The sequence below is a fragment of the Eubalaena glacialis genome, chromosome 1 (assembly GCF_028564815.1).
Source record: "Eubalaena glacialis isolate mEubGla1 chromosome 1, mEubGla1.1.hap2.+ XY, whole genome shotgun sequence".
NCBI lineage: Eukaryota > Metazoa > Chordata > Mammalia > Artiodactyla > Balaenidae > Eubalaena > Eubalaena glacialis.
In genome coordinates, this window is record NC_083716.1 from 31,484,538 (window position 1) to 31,501,157 (window position 16,620).

The 16,620-nt window shown below is 35.0% G+C and overlaps 1 protein-coding gene across 3 annotated transcripts in view; it reads right to left on the reverse strand.

Annotated features, from left to right (window-relative positions):
* The window catches only part of LCOR (ligand dependent nuclear receptor corepressor), a 128,887-nt gene that overhangs the window by 12,618 nt on the left and 99,649 nt on the right, over positions 1–16,620 (reverse strand). The window contains exon 8 of one of the 3 annotated variants that reach the window (XM_061211072.1): positions 14,501–15,627. The exons of the other annotated variants lie outside the window; for them this stretch is intronic. Within the exon in view, the coding sequence (XP_061067055.1) occupies positions 14,658–15,627 (970 nt within the window). The 3' untranslated portion in view covers positions 14,501–14,657. Of the gene's footprint in view, positions 1–14,500; positions 15,628–16,620 lie in introns of those variants that run through there. 3 annotated transcript variants of the gene reach the window in all.

The window sequence follows — 16,620 nt, forward strand, 5'->3', positions numbered from 1 at the left end:
AAGATTTCCACTACAAGAGGAATGTATTTCTTTTGTAGTAATAATAATGACGATAATAATGATAACCTCAAAAACCCACACTACCACTTTGCAGGGCACTGTGTATGCAGATGGAGACCTAAAGGAGGCATGGGGAGCTGACACAAACAAACGGAAACCAAAAGAACATTTAAGAGTTCACATGACAGATCCCTGCAACACAAATGTTTTTCCCTCTCAAGAAATAAAGTGGTATGCTTTTTGACATATATTCCCAGTTTCTTTTTGGGTGAAAGGAAGAGGGGAAACTAGCAGATTACATAAATATCCAAATAAGCGGTTATCTAATAGTGTCCTGAGTCTTTTGTGATTTTTATGGGATCTTCTATACCTTAACTTTTCTTATGTTCTCTTGAGGTTCTTAATCTCCACTCTTGAAACCATACAAATCTGTGCCATAATCCTTAAAAGTGGCAAATTCTACTTTTGTTGTCATATAATAAACCACTTAAAATTGACACAATGACGGCACTCCTAAGTATTATATTAACTAATTATACACAGGACCTAGACCACTTTGTAAAATGTAAAAGGACTTAAAATTTAAAACGATTCCTAAGGTACCTTATACAAGACTTAATGTTATTTCTCACGTGTTCACCTCATGAATGTTAAAGGAGGTATATATACTTTAGAATTTAAAGTACAGTAAGAAAACTATTTTTATATCTACCATTCTCTCTGGGGTGCTCTTGGAATTAACAGTCCTTTTATAACCGTCCCTTATCCCACCTCTCTCTGGAAACACTCAAGGCTACTGTTGGAGATGTACTGGAGTGAGGGGAACTAAGCAGAATCATCTGTATATTCGAGGTTTATTTAGGAATATTGGAAGACAAAATATAAGCAAATGTATATGTATATGTACACACACATGCACACACAAATACTCAACTTAGGTACTTACTCTACCTCAATCCTTATCCTTAGTTTCACCACTTCTCTTGCTTCCAATATACTATCCAGTTCCCCTATACTGATTCGACTTCCCTTGGAGAACACTATATTCTAAGCTCCCTGCCACTATTCCTCCTCATTTTACAGTTTGCTGCACATTACCCAGAACTGCCATCTTCCTAAAGCCCAAATATGATCTCGTCACTTTTTCTGCATAAAATTTCAGTCAATTTCCCACTGCTCACAGTCCCTCCTCCTTTAGCACCTTCTCCCTGTGGGCCGTGTTCTTTCTTTCTCACTATACTCTCATGGTTTGTGTCTATCTTTTATAAATAGCACTTAAGCTGCACGGTAACAGCTGACGTGGCTACCCCCTCCATTGGATTGTGAACCTTTCTATAGGTCCAGGACTTTGGCCTTTTTAACGTGGTAGCTTCACTGCCTAAAAATTGGGGCTTAGTTCATTTCAGGCATAAGTAAGTGATGAATAAACTAACCAAATAAATTACTATGTAGTGAAAATAATTTTCCCAAGACACTTCTCAAGGGAATTGAAAAGGGCAGAGGTAACATTTTGACACGTAATCAGAAGGGAAAAGAAAAAGCTTTCAAAGAAAATGAATTCTAATCAAGGAGGCAGGGAAAGGAAGGGAATTTTGAAGGTCAGACAGTAAGAGTGTAGGCTCCTAACTGTAAGCACACAGGAGGTTGCTGGCACCAAAAAAACAAGGATGAAAAGGTATGGTTTACATAATGGCTTTCAGAACCCATTAGAATTTCTGACTGCAACCAAGAACAAGAAATACTTTTTACAAAGTAACTCAGTACACACATCACATCCTAGTTTGTATGTGTATGACAACACATAAGATTCAACAAAACAATATTTATCCATATTATATGCTATGTACTCTGATTCTTTTTGCTTTTTAATTTCTTTTTAAAATGTTGGTTAGAACCCCCTGAACTGATCTTGTAACTTACTAGTAAGGTATAAGTGGTTGACTAAGTTTGCAGAGCTGGTCTACACAGACTCACCAATTCCTAGCATCTCACGAGAGTCTGCTATCCTCGTTATTTTCTTCTTAGTCCATCTCTATCTAGCTAAAATTATACTACTAGGTTTTCCTGGGAAAAATGTCTCAACTGATTTTAATAGATGCTGAAATGAACACCTCTAAACTGTGCTAGCCATGATCTGATTTATCTGTTTAAAATGCACAGAACTCCCATTTGGTAAGAGTGTAATTAGAATCTCATTAAACAGGCAATAGAGTCCCCAGATTCTTTCACTGGAAAACTAAAGGTTTGATGATTAAACACATAAGCACACACGCATCCCCACAATCCCACCTAGATCTTACATTGTGTTATACAAACTACCACCACATAAAAAGAAAAATCTACAGATTCAAAGCATGTAAAATTTCAACCTTGAAAATACAAAAAACTCTACACAATGGAAAGGAAAATCAGTTCTATAAATTCTTCTACTTTCCAAACAACTTTTATTCCACTTGATCTTCGAAAAGAAATAAAGAATGATTGATAAGTTTGATAATATTCCTCTCAAACAGGACCAAGAAATCAGAAAAGCAGCATTCCAGGTTCCAATTATAGTTCCAACATTTCTCTGTCTCTCATTTTATAGTTAAAACAAGATTGGCTGCCCAATATCCCAGTCTAATGTAAACTCATCTGCCTCACTTTCCAAGTTCTAATCAATATAAACAGCTTCTTCCACAACTTTCAATGGAATTTTCTCACTCTCACCTCTCACACTAAATTAACTCCTGCCAGGTGCTTTCACTCCTAGTTTTCATTTATTGAGCACTTGCAAAGAGCCTGGCATAGTGCTAAGTATTTCACATACAGAATCTCATTTAAGCCTCACAGCAAATCTATGAGGTGGGTCGCATAAACCCTTTTCACACGTAAGAAAACTAAGGCTCAGAAAGGTTCAATAACTTGTCCAAGACCATGTACTAAGAAAGCAGAAGGGCTGGGATTTTAAGCTAGGCCCATCAAATTCCATCTCTTAAACTTGGGATATTCTCTACTCTTCTCTCTATGCCCTACCTATTCACCTCTTCCAGCACTGAGTCAATAATGCTGATTTCTATTTAACAATGAAGTTTTAAATGCCTCAAATGTAATTTCTTTACTGGCAATTTCATAATACAGATTTAATTCTCTTCCTAAAAAGCAATGTAAGTTTATTCAAGAATGAAATTAGTTGATTTAATTAATAGCTAAGATTTAATTAGTTAAAAGTGAATCTAAAAGAAAAGTATTACATTAAATCCCTCATTCTAAGTTGAGTCAAAGAGTGCCAAAGTGGTATAAGTATAAAGATAAGTATAATGGTTTGGAATCATGAGTATTAAGGGCAACTCATTATGTGAGGAGGGCGGGCAAGTCCCTTAAAGACCCCAAGGTCCTTATTTTTCATTTTAAAAATGAAAGGTTAGGATGGGACCAACGGTGTTTAATCAGTGGGTTAATAAACCCACTACGGTCACAACAATGTGAATATACTTAACACTACTAAACCATACACTTAAAAATGTTTAAGTCTGTAAATTTTATGTCTTTTGACACAATTAGAAAGAGATCTGTTGAATAAACAAACTTAAAAAATGCAAACAAAACAAAAAAACCTGTTACAATTTGAAAATATATAACATGTTCAAACCTCACTCTTATAAACTGATCCAGGCATCTGTATTGTTAAAAGATTGATTTTGATTGAGACTGAGTATATCCAATGATCCCCAGAACTCTTTGTGCTCTAACATTCAAAGCAGAACTAGCCTGCACACAATCGAAACAGAAATTATGAATAACATACTTTAAAATTAATCAGAAAAAGTAACTGCTCAATATAATTTTTGCAAAAGCATTGTCACATTCATACAGTTCATAACAAAAACTTAACAAAATGGATTTGCTTTAAATAAAAGGCATTATTTTCCTTTAGAAAATGCTGCAAATGCAAAGATGAGACCTAAGGTTTATAAGAACTTATTATTTAATAAAGGGTTGCTACTATATTTCTCAATGTTTGAACAGATATAGTTGGTGTATTTGTCACCCATTTAAATAGAAAGTTGCATTTTTAACAGACGCAGAGTTGAAATGGGGCCTAAAATGCATTCAGGACAACGCTCACTTTACAGACGAAAAAACAAGTGATCTTTCTAGTATACCAAGTTGCAAGAAATTTACATTACCAAATAATCCCTTATCACTCCAAACTGCTGATCAAATAAAAGTGGGCAAGAAAAGTACAATGAACATTTTAAAACTACCAGTCAATAAACAACAGTATTCTTACATGCCTATAAAAAGCTCCAGGCTCAATAAGATTTCATACTTATGAACTTTGATATACTTTTGCTTACTTCCACGCTGAACCCCAACCAAATCATGACTTAAACTATTCATTACATACCTATCAATCTTTTAAAATGTTTTGAGAACATTTCTTTTCCACTAACCTCTGAAAACAAGCCTGTCTTGTCTTTACTCCACTTGTAAATGCAGTCTGATACTGACACTACCACTTCCCCCTAAATAGCAAAAAGTCCAACAACTTATAAGGTGAATATGATGACTAAAATTCTGTGTTAAAATGCTTACCATTTGAAAGCAAATAATGATAAAGTTGATTCTCTGAATACAAGAACAGTTACCTCTTTATGTTACTTAATAAATACTTTGTTAAAAAAAGGTTTTCACTCATTTCAGCTACAAAATCTAACAACATATGACTTGGGTATATGTTTTTACATTTGAATACAAGTGCCTGGTGAGAGGAATTCACAGTCCTTGAGGAAAAAATAACAACTCCAGAACTAAGAAAGCAGATACCATTTTCCATTTTTTCCACTCCATTTCCCTTATGCAGTTTCCCTGATTCCTAAGAGTTCCTTAATTAATTCCAAAGTATCAGCAGAATCAGAGAACGAAATTTTGGATTAGAAGAAATAAGTCTTTTTTAAAAATCAGGTCATAATTGAAGAGCTAAGTATCAACATGAAGATAGGATCACTAAAATAAATTCATTGATGAGATGCTAGATTATAATCCAACTACAACTGACCTGGCCACCAGTTTAAAATGGATCATGACAAGAAACACGTAGTCATAGCTTTGTACAAAGAAATAATAATTAGGTTTCTAGAAAAATGTTCTATAGACACATGGCATAACTGAGTAAGGGGAACAAGTGAAGCCAAGGAAACAAGCCTGTAGTACCAGCAAGATTTCCGATTTTATAAACGTCAGGCCAAAAGGCACAAAGTGCTAGCTAGGCAGCCAAAGAAATGAGACAAAAAAAAATTAACTGAAAGATAATTTAGACCAACTACCAACAATAACATCATTAAAAAATACAAAATTCCATTAGAAATGACTGGAAATCACTTCAACCAGCCTATATTACATGAATATCATGAGCTTGAAAAAGCAGCTTTCTAAAACATTTTGCTCATCATTTCTGATCTTTATCACTGTAATTCAGTTGTTCCTTCCTAACCACTTTACAACAGAAATCACTTTGTAATACAAAACTTTTTTTACACCCCGTTTCTAAAACCCACAATATAAATGTTGAGCAACATATACGCTGTTATTTGTCTGGTAAAAGGAAATACCAGCATCCTCCCAAGAATCAGAATTACTATAATAACCTTAATTGATTGACAGTGCTTTCACACTTATGCCTCAAGAAAAGAGCAAACAAAAATGAGTAAATCATTATTCTTTTTGGCAAGTAATCCCAGAATAGAGTTTTACTCTAAGAAAATTATGAAAAATTAAGTTCAGCAAGCAGGTATTATGAAAATGTCAATGCATCTTGTTTAGCTGAAAATATTTAAAGTGAATAATCCAATGAAGAAAGCTGAGGTAGGGGGAGTATCAAATTAGTAGAGAGACAGGGTTACAAGGCAGTACTGAATCCAAATACTGAAGCACAATTTTGAAGCAGCAACTTCTAGTTATCTAAGGGATTTCATCTGGAAATAATTTATCACAAAAAATTACAAACTTTGATTACCAAGTGCATTTATAGTGCACGTCGAAATCTTACCCCTTTTGTGGATTTGTAAAAAAAGCATTATAATCTTAAGAAGTAGAAACCAAGCTTTTAAAACAGTTTTCACAACAAAATTTATTAGAAGAATAGTGGTTTTGAAAAGTCTAGCATCCAGTGAGAACTACCATACACAACATTACAGCTGGGAATGTTTCTCCAAAATGTCATGGTCAAATAATACAATGGAACCATTAAATCTTACACATGCACGAAAGAACTAGCGCGTTTGACATAGAATGCAAAAAAAAGGGGACCACGTGGATTAAAATTTTAAGTACTCATCACATACATTAAGACACAGCTTATTTTTAGTCCAGTCAAAAATCAGAACTGCATTAAAAAATTTAATGTAGTGCAATCAAACCAAAAATCTTAAATTGTGATCATAAGTGCTCTACTACATAAATGTTGATCATAGCAAGGAACAAAAAGTTCAAATCACACAGTACAAAAAAAATCTGTAAATAAATATAAACTACAGTACAAGAGAAATATTAAATTATACAATTCCGTCAAACTGTAAACAGTATATTGAAATGAGGTCCATAAGAGTAAAGGGGGTTCCTGTTTTGTTGCATGACACTTGAACTTCTAGAAATCTGAAAGATGCCATTTTCCATATCTTCAAAGGCTATGGGTTTTATATATGGAGAATTCCTTTTAGATGTAAGATATCAAATACTAAAGCAGAGGAATAATCTATTTGTTAACCACAGACAGTACTGCAGAAAACAAAAGGAGTTTTAAAGAATAAAGACCTCTAACAGACAAGTCTTAACATCAGAGATGCAAAGGGCTAAAATACTGGAATTAGAACTTCACATCAGAAGAAACTTGTCATTGAGGACTTCTAGGCTACAAAATATACTGAAAAAATTGTCTGCTGATATGTAGTCCTAGACCTCTGCTAATTTTTTGACATTTACATACTCATGTTACAACACCAACTTTGGCAGAATCACTACTAATAAAATCAGAGCACTCCTGGCCCAACGGTTCCATCACAGTGGCCAGTGCACAGAATTCTCTAAAGACATTGCATAAACTAGAATGTAGAGGTCAGACACCCAAGGACCAGTGCTTGAATTTAGTAGTAGTATGGTGAAGAAGCAAGAGCCACATTGAGGAAGAACTGCATCTGTTATAGTTTACAGAAGCAGCAAGGAATGTCGTTTAATTGTGCTGGCTATTAGTGGCATTTAAAAATATATAGTTTAACTGTGTGTGTATGTGTATGTGTTGCATGTGCTGGCTATACATTTATGCACATTTTGTCTTTTTAAATACACTGTTAACAGGAACCCCCATATTATCTGCTCAGTAGTAATAACTGAATATATAGAATGCCACTATAAGAGTGTGAGGCACCGTGTGCTGGAGAGTTATATGCAGCTTTAAAATCTGTTTGGCTGAGTTATACCTGGATACCTGAACTGAGTTTTTAAGTTGACATTCATCAAGGATGTGCTACCAGCACGTCAAAATAAAAGCAAAACAGAAAAATACAAGTCACTGTTAGGTTTAAGAATAGCATCAAAGTACCTGAATTGAGTGAGAATAGTGTGTAAACTGTCCCTGAGGGTTTTTAAACAGTGTGTACAAGTTGGATTCCTAAGAACATTAGCTATATTTAACAGTGTGGACTGATAAAATACCAATGTTTGACAGTTTAAAGTGGAGGTTATAAGGAATTATACGCAAACACTCCGAATGTATAGTTTATACGTTTCTTCTCAAAGCAGCAACAAGCTGCTGTAAAGTATACATCCCATCAGAACAAGCAACATGTGGGAGTCAGATAAAGGTTTCTTAGTCTGGTTTTCTGACAGCACAGCATATCAATATCCAATGACTATATCTTTCCTAGATCAGAATGTAACTATAATTTTGACTAGCAATATAGGATTAGACTTTTAATCAAACACTTTGCTATTACATACTAAAATTCCTTAAACTTACTAATGCTGGTATACTAACCTAATTATCCCCCCCTTCATTTTAGAAATATACCCTTCCACAACTTAAAAACATTAAGATCCATTTTCAGTCCTCTGATGTAAAAAGCATGTCAGTGAATTAATATTAAAAATTTACACAGTAAAAAGGCTTGAATTTCAGCCAAAGATTCTAAATACTGCTCATTCCCTGAAGACTTAAAGGGAGAGAGAATCCCTACCCATTTTCCTAGTGATTTATTTTTCTAAAACTGTCTGACACAATTTTTCATTTTGGGGAACTTCCCCCTCACCTCCTCTCAAATTCCAAATTCTTAGCCTGAAATGCTTAATGAAATGGGGAAAATGAGGCAATCACTTGGAATTGCTTGAAAGGTACAAAATGTTAGTCTTTTTAAAAAATAAGACAAGAATTATTCATATAAATGTGATCTGACCCCGTCATGGTCATGGTAGTATGTAGTATGTTTTATATTTTTAAATAATCACCCTAAAACTTACAGTACCTAAGACTCTGAAGATAAATTAAGACTTTAGTGTTGTAACAGAAAAAGTGCTGAATTATCCCTTTTCTAGTACTTTAAACATTTCAGACAAGTGCTTTCCTAGTGACAGTAAAGTTTACTATATACCCTTCCACCAAGCAGGAAACAAAGTCACCTGGATGAAACAAAAGACTTTTAGGAGTGTAGCACCGGGTATTTACCAAATAACAGATGTTGTTCAACTCATTCTGAGGGGCTAAAAATATTCTAGATTGAAATTCTATTTGGCTATTGTATGTTAAAAATCCCTGCCCTACTGTGTCAGTGTCCTGTGTCCAACCCTCCCGCCCCCCTCCCCCAGTCCCCTTACACACTATCCACTGAGAATCTAATCTCTAAAGAGATTATTTTAAAATTTATGTTTTCAGGACATACCTGAGAAAGGGTGCAATTATGCAGAACAAGGAACCCAAGACTGCACTAATACTGGTTACAGGTTCATAAATTCTTTCCCAAGACAAATCTAAAAAGTCTAAGAGGTATGGATCTTCAAATATGTCTTACTGCTTTAGATTTTTTTGGTATGTGTGTAGGGTCATTTCCAGTGTTGAAAAGATCATCTTGATCCTGTTCAATGACAGTTCAAGATGGGGTAAAGAGTTTAATTCCATATTCAAACAGTAAAGGTTAAATATTATGATTATAATATTTGCTATATCCAATAAATTTATGATTAACTAAAAGTGCTTGCTTTTCGGCTTTTATTGATATAGCTATAAATGAACTGGAAACCTTAAAATTACCCTCCTAATAGTTGCAGAATTAACTCATATTTTATTGTTTGTCAAGCCAACATTAATTTGCCTTTATTCTCACTTTTCAAACAATCTAAAAGATTTTTCTGACTATCAAATGAAGGCGGCCCAACTTTACCATGTTATCTATCCTGCGACTCATTTTTAGTATTGTAGGGCAGAATCTTTAGCTTTTCCTGATCTACACACTTTCCCCATCCTACTTCCCAACTCCCTCCTCCAATCTCCTTCATAACACTTAGGGCACACAGCTACAGGGATAATGTCTGCTTCTTTAAAAGGCAACTGCGAGTTTATTTGGGAATAAGAGAGAATATGCAAAGAATTTCCTCTATTTTCCCTTCAGTCACCATGTTCACAAATCCTACTTAAGTCTCAAGGACAGAATGTATCCAAAAAAAACCTAAGAAGACTTTGGAGGTCTGCATTCCTTGTACCACGATTATACTTTTTTCCTTTTCAGTAGAGCTTGAAAGCAATTAGATTAAAACAAAATCCCTATATAGCTTAATAAAGTTTCCAAATGGGCTGTTTGGTTAAAGCCATTAAGTTAATAACACTGGCTTGACCGTAGTATTAATGAAGATCTAATTATAATGGAAAGGTAACAAGGAAAACAATCTTTGAGATCTTCATGAAGGTCAAAATTTAACCTGTAATTTTTAATGTCTCCTATAAAAGACTAAGTGGAACAATTCAGTCTATTGCCATATTCCATCACCAATGACAGCAACCTGAATATATATATATCGGAAAAGGATGGTTCACATGAAAATAACCTCTGGCATTTAGTTAAAGAAAAAATAATTTCAAAAGCAAAATACGTAGTTTCAAAATTAAATCTACAGGGATAATAGCTGTTAAGAAAATGACACTGAGCTGTCATATCTGCTGTAACTACTCAAAATAATTTCAGGTTCTGACATCGGGCTGACTCAATAATTTGTTTTATAAAAATAACTGAATCCAAGCTTCACTATTATGGGTCAATGAAATATAAGAGACTCACAAAGGCTTAGAACCAAGCCTCGCACCATGTGCTTACTTGAGGCAGGGGGAGAACACACAGCTCACTAGTAGCTCCAAGGTTGCTACGTACTGCCTAATGACAGAAGGTAGTTATGATATGGGCCTTTGCAGGTAGTCATTTTTAGTTTAATTTACAGTTCTCTCCAGAAAATTGGGAACTAAACTTCTCATTGTGCCTTACTGTTTTACTATCTGATCCCATATAGCTCATCTTATATATAGCTCAGGTAAAATGCTGGGGAATGGAAATGCCAATTGGTTGAGGTAATGGTTTATATAAGATAACCAGAGTTCTAAAAGCACTTCAATATTGTAAAGTAAAAGTGTACCAAATAAAGCTAATACACACTTCACACTTGTTGAGCTTGCTCACCAGAACTGAACAGTAATTAACTTCACTTAAGGACCCCTATTATCACACAAAGCCTTACTCATATCCATGATCTGCTGCAGCAAAGGTTTATCAAGCAACATCTAAACTTCAGAATAACAACAAACTTAACATTAAAAAGTATTATACACAAATATAAATTATTTTTCCTGAAAGAGAGACCTTGTCCTTCATGGTATTTGAGGAACAGAATAAAGTGTATAGCTCATCACAAACACAGTTCAGTCACCTGTAAGCCTACTAAACAAAGTAATATAATACAATACATTACTGTCAAGCTTGATGACTGTTTCAAAAGTGAGAAAGCTAATGATAAAAACACCAACTAGATATCCTTCCACGGAATTAGTGTTTTTGATTTTATAGTGCCATAGCTTATCTACTCTACATCTATGTTCTCTCATAAAAAAATGTAGGAGTTGATTTTAAATACATTATCTCCTAATATTATTTTGAGTCATATCATATAGTTGGAGTAATGTCATCATCCGCCTACTGGAAAATGAAAGGAGAAAAGGCTTCTGTGACAAAGATAGCTGTGAACTATACTTTCCCATACCATAAAAATGGTCAGCTGTTGTTTGGGCCATGCAAAACTCTGATTAGCAGAAATTAAGCATGCGAATAGACCAATCTCTATTACACATTTATGAGGATGTTCCCAAACTAGAATATCTACACTGAAAGTGCCAATTCAGAATAGTGGCAAATCAAGAGGGAAATCAAATATTACGGGATCACTGCGGCAACAAGACTGACATGACAGCCAGCCACGTGATGAGCCACGTCCAAGAAACACATGGTATAATGGAACTCTGAACACAAAATTTAACATTAAAAGTGCACCTGAATATTACAAACTAACTTTACAAAACCTACAATAAGGTAAAATATATATCTTTTGAAATATTCAGCAGCTTTCTGTATTTTTTTAATTTTTTTTTTTTTTTTTTTGGAGAGGCTCATGAAATTTAAAAGGGACCACTATCTAATTTCAACCATGCTTCACAAAACAATAATGGCTATTTTATATTGCAGTTACCAGTGTAATGCAATTAGTGCTTTAAAATAATCTACACTCAAAAAGAAAGAGACCGACCGACCTTTGGAGGAAATATGCTTATTCAAAAGCTTCTTGGAAAAGAAAATTTACCTGAATATCAAGTCATGACTGATCTCAAGTGTAATGTTTAAAAGCTTCACAGACATGAATATTACAATCTTCAGGTCTCAGGACTTTTAATCTGAGAAAGTTTAGAGTTTGGTTTGTTTTTTAAATTCACTTTCTAACCAAAACAAATAATAGAAGTACTCAAATTTTCACTATTTACAACTCTCAGCCTACAATCTGAAATGACACAATACAAGTTCTCTTATTTAAACTGCAGCATTAAAGGGTAGGCACACCATTCTTCTGCTGCTCGATTGTCATCCACTGAAACACACATAGAAAATATTTATGTTAGTAAAATGATCACTCCATGTACACTACAATGACAAAATTTACATAACTCAACTCATACATCACTTTAGAGACTACCACATAGGATTAAAACCTCTCTGAACAGTAAAACTCTACAAAAGTTGAACTTTTAGGGCCAGATTTTTAAATGGGCCTTTAATGATGCCTTTCTGAGGGGATAAAAACAAGCACAAATTAATTGCTCAAAGGACCTTTTTGCAGCAATCTTGGGCTACCGAATATCCCCAAACATCATGCAAAAAGGTACCATGTCTGCAATTAATTGTGTGTGACAAATCGAGTGTGGAACAAAGGAGGTGTTCCTTCATAAGCTTAGTCCTTTGCTTTCAGCAAAATTTCTACAACTTCCTTCAACTGCAGATGAAAACCATACATTTCATTAAGTATTTTTTATTGCAACATCCAGCTAGGCTAGAAAATACTGCAGAGTCATACACTGCTCTGAACCCAAACTGCTTTTTCTGTTGAGAAGACTAGAAAGCTAAGAGGAAACAGGCTCAGTCATCTACTGATTAAACCGCTACACAAAATAACCAAACCAAAAGAGGAACCCAAGCCCAGGCTATGTCAAGAATGTGTGTACTTTAATAACAGCAATGGTGTGCCTAACCTTTGAACACACAGGTTGCTGAGGGAAAACTATCCTTAACCTAATTAACTGCTCCAAAGTTTCCAGGCAAGAATTTATGCCTTGGGAATTTCTGGACCTACTTCTCAAACTGTTAGTATCCATCAGAAATCATCAACCTCAATTTAACGCTCCAAGTTTTGATTTTATTTTACACAAAAACTCCAGTGATTTTTTTGTTTGTTTTTGGTTAAGCATTTAGAAGGGGCTGACCACCTTTCTCAGCAGATTAGAATATAAGGTGTATGTGGGGTGGATTTTGTTTTGCACAAAGAATAATTTTGATTTGGTCACAATACAAAATTAAATTTCATGGGCTTTATTTACCTGTTATTCTTGCAAAAAAGCTGTAGAAAATAAACATTCCAAACCATATCACTGTAATTTTAAAAGCCCATCTCAAAAAAAACCTTAGGTGTTCTTTAAGGAGTGCTTATACAAAACACAATCTAAAAGGTCCTGAACTGTGTGCTAAACAACCATAAAAATCAGCTAAATACCAGAAAAAGTTAAGATTGATGGTATGTAGGATGCCAAAAAAATAAAAATAAAAAGAAAGAAAAAAAGAGTTCAAAGCAACAAATAAAACTAAAAAAACAACCCTGCCCCCTTGTACTAGTATCTGAATTAGTTAAAAAAGAATTGCTAAGGAGCTTGACTTCTGATTGAATTATTGTTAGAACTGAAATGCAACCTAAATCATTTTAGGTTACCTTGGGGTTGTGTTCTTTCTCTCACCACAAACATGGATTCTTCACTTATGTGGATATTTGAGCAGATTACTGAGGCTGTAAAATCTAGATACCACTTTTGCAATATTATAATTACTCACACACATTTCCCCCCCATTTCTCCCATCCCCCCAATAAACAGATCTTAAATATTTTAAAATAGTTGCTGCAACTGACATTTAGTTGTTAGTTAGCACATGATCAAATCTGTAAAAGGATTTAAGAATACAAAGAAACTTAATTTGCTAAAATGAGGCATCCTCTATTGTTTTATGTAATGTACCCTGACTGCTCCTGAGTAAGAACGGAGCTCGTCCTCCATGAGATAAGGCTATATCCTCACTTGTTGGTGAGACCAAATTCTACCCTTAGAAAATCCCAAATGAAATAACAGCAAAGGTAGTGTTACAACGTAATTAACTGAAGCATTTTTGAAGGTAGTGTGTGCACATTTTCCACCTCCTTCTCCCCCCTGGGTGAGCACTAAATAGATTGCTAATTTGTTAAGTAAACTTAATAGTGAGAAGGAAATCATAAAATGTTAATTGACCCAAATAATTATTTATCATTGAATAGCCAAATTTCTTAAATTCAAAAGTTCATTGTTCTTGGTTTCTTTAGTTTAACCCTTAAATTAGTTGAATCTCAGAAGAAAAAAATGTGAATAATTTTATAAGATGGCTTTCCAATTTGCAATGATAAAGCTCCCAATATGAAAGAGGTGGTTTCTAAAAGGGGGCTTTTTTCTTTTTTTTTTTTTAAATAAAGGCAAATATAACTTAAGAAAAAAAAAAGAAAGAAAAGCATGCAGGCTCTACAGGCAAGGAGTCCACTTCCATGTATCTGTTCTCTGTGAGGTAACTCAATTCTCTTTTGTAGAGAAACATGCAAAAGGCCAAACAATATCCCGAGCCATACTGCACACGAAAATTTTAAAATATGCAACATTCAGAATGCACCTTTCACCCCTGTACACACAAGTCAATGCAAAATCTGCAAAGAAACAAGTGTCACAGTAAATGAAGTTAGGTGCAAGCAATGACAGCTGAACAATGCAGTAGTGCTCACCCAGTTTGTACAGTAATTGGCACTCTACAGTATTCCTACTCATTTTTTGATTCATTTGCACTTTGTGCTGCCTCTCCCTGGGGATCTAATTCAATCTTTACAGAAACATCTGGCCCCTCCGACCTCATTAACTTCATCTTTTTCTTTGGAGGGTTTTTCAAAGTGCCCAGCCTCTCCTTTACTTTGTACTCCAGTGTACTGTGGGGAATCCCATAAATACTCTGAGCTTTGGAAACACTCATTTTTCCACTCATAACCACTGAGATTGCTTCCTCCAGTATCTCACTGTTGTACTGTCTGTAACGCCCTCTTTTCTTCCGAGGCTGCTTGGAGCCAGGATCTCCTTCTTGATCCGATGTGGGATATGGCTGTCCAGAGGTAGACTGCTCAGCATCTGAGCCCCAAGAATCGGGTCCAGCATCTAACATGCTTTTTCTATTTTGTTTTGGAAGAATAGCCCTTAATTTTTTACTAAGCGCGCTCTCCGTTTGTGAACCCATTACCAAAGAGCTATAGCTGTACTGATCACCAGTGCGATTTTCCCAAGAAAGATCCATTCCTCGAACTTGTGGTATCTTTAAATCTACAGGAGATGAATGGCTCACATCCTTTTTCCCATCTTGTTTTGCTTGAAGTGCCATTTTTGGAAAGGCAGAGTTTTCTGCAAGAAAAGGAAGGTCACTGATGTTGTTGAGTGCACCATTTCCCCTGAACTTCATACGGCTGAGGTTGAACTCATAATGTGGTTTTGCCCAAGAGGCTTCCCTGGATAATATTAAGTGTTGTCCATGATTCTGTAATCCAGATGGTCCAAGGCTGGCAGCTGTGGACAATTGGTTTCTGCTCAGTAGTTCTTCACTAATCTGCAGGGATCGAGCCAGTGGAACTTTGAGTGATGTGGAGTGTCCAAAACCTTCCCTGGTTCCATCCTGTAAGCTTCTTGGAGGTACCCCATCACCACTCCGAAGTCCGTCTGGGCGGTACTGGCTGGGTCTCCCAGGTCGCCTAATTGGATGGAAGGAAACTGATGTGAGCAGGACTTGCACAGGTAGGGAGGGATGGGTGAGGGGACCACTCCTTTATTAGAAGGCCTTGCTTGGGTAACATCACTTTGTGTTATTTATTTATTTTCTCTAAAATTTAAAAAAAATGGTCTCGGCAGTTAGTTTTAAACTTGTTCACAAAAACAAAAACAAAAACAAAAAACAAAAAAACAAAAAGAAAAAAAACCAGGAGCTTTTGGGCAAAGAAAAATTAAACCTGTCAGCTGGTCTCTGGTTGGGTTCACAAATATTCGGAGAAAAAGTTTCGCGCAACTGTCTGAAAATAGCACCTTAATTATTAATTACAAAGTAATCATCAAGTCTCCGTAGATCTACAAAGAATTGTGTTACCAACGTGACGTTACCACTAAACAAGTACAGTAATAAAAGAGTAAGCCAAATAATTTATTTTAATGCAACATAATTCAACATTCATGACAACCAGCTATAAAACTGGAACAATTTACATTGGTGGAACCCATAGATAATTGCTCATTTATCCCACAAACAAGTTGATGTTCTTATCAAAAATCAAACAATTCCAAATGACATTTCTTATTTTGCTTGGGAAAAAAACCATGACTACCAGCCCCATGGGGGGGAAACCCCAAATCAAAACAAAACAAAATACCCATCGAATTATAACTTACCACACTTCTTCATTTTAAAACACCATTAGTTGCAGATACATGAGTACCACTGATTTTCCATTTGAAATAATCCAAGCTTTAAAGAAACTACCCTTTATTTCCCCCAAAACTTTGTTCCTTGAAGTCTACTCAAAGTAATTATTGTCAGAGGTATATAAACAATTTTTTAGCATTTTTCTTTAGTTAAAAAAAACCCTTCTTCTTAAAATACCAAACATTAATTTAAAAATTTTAAGTGGACAGCTTTCAAATAATGTTTAAAAAATCAACTACTTACACAAAGTTAATTCATAAGGTTTTCATTT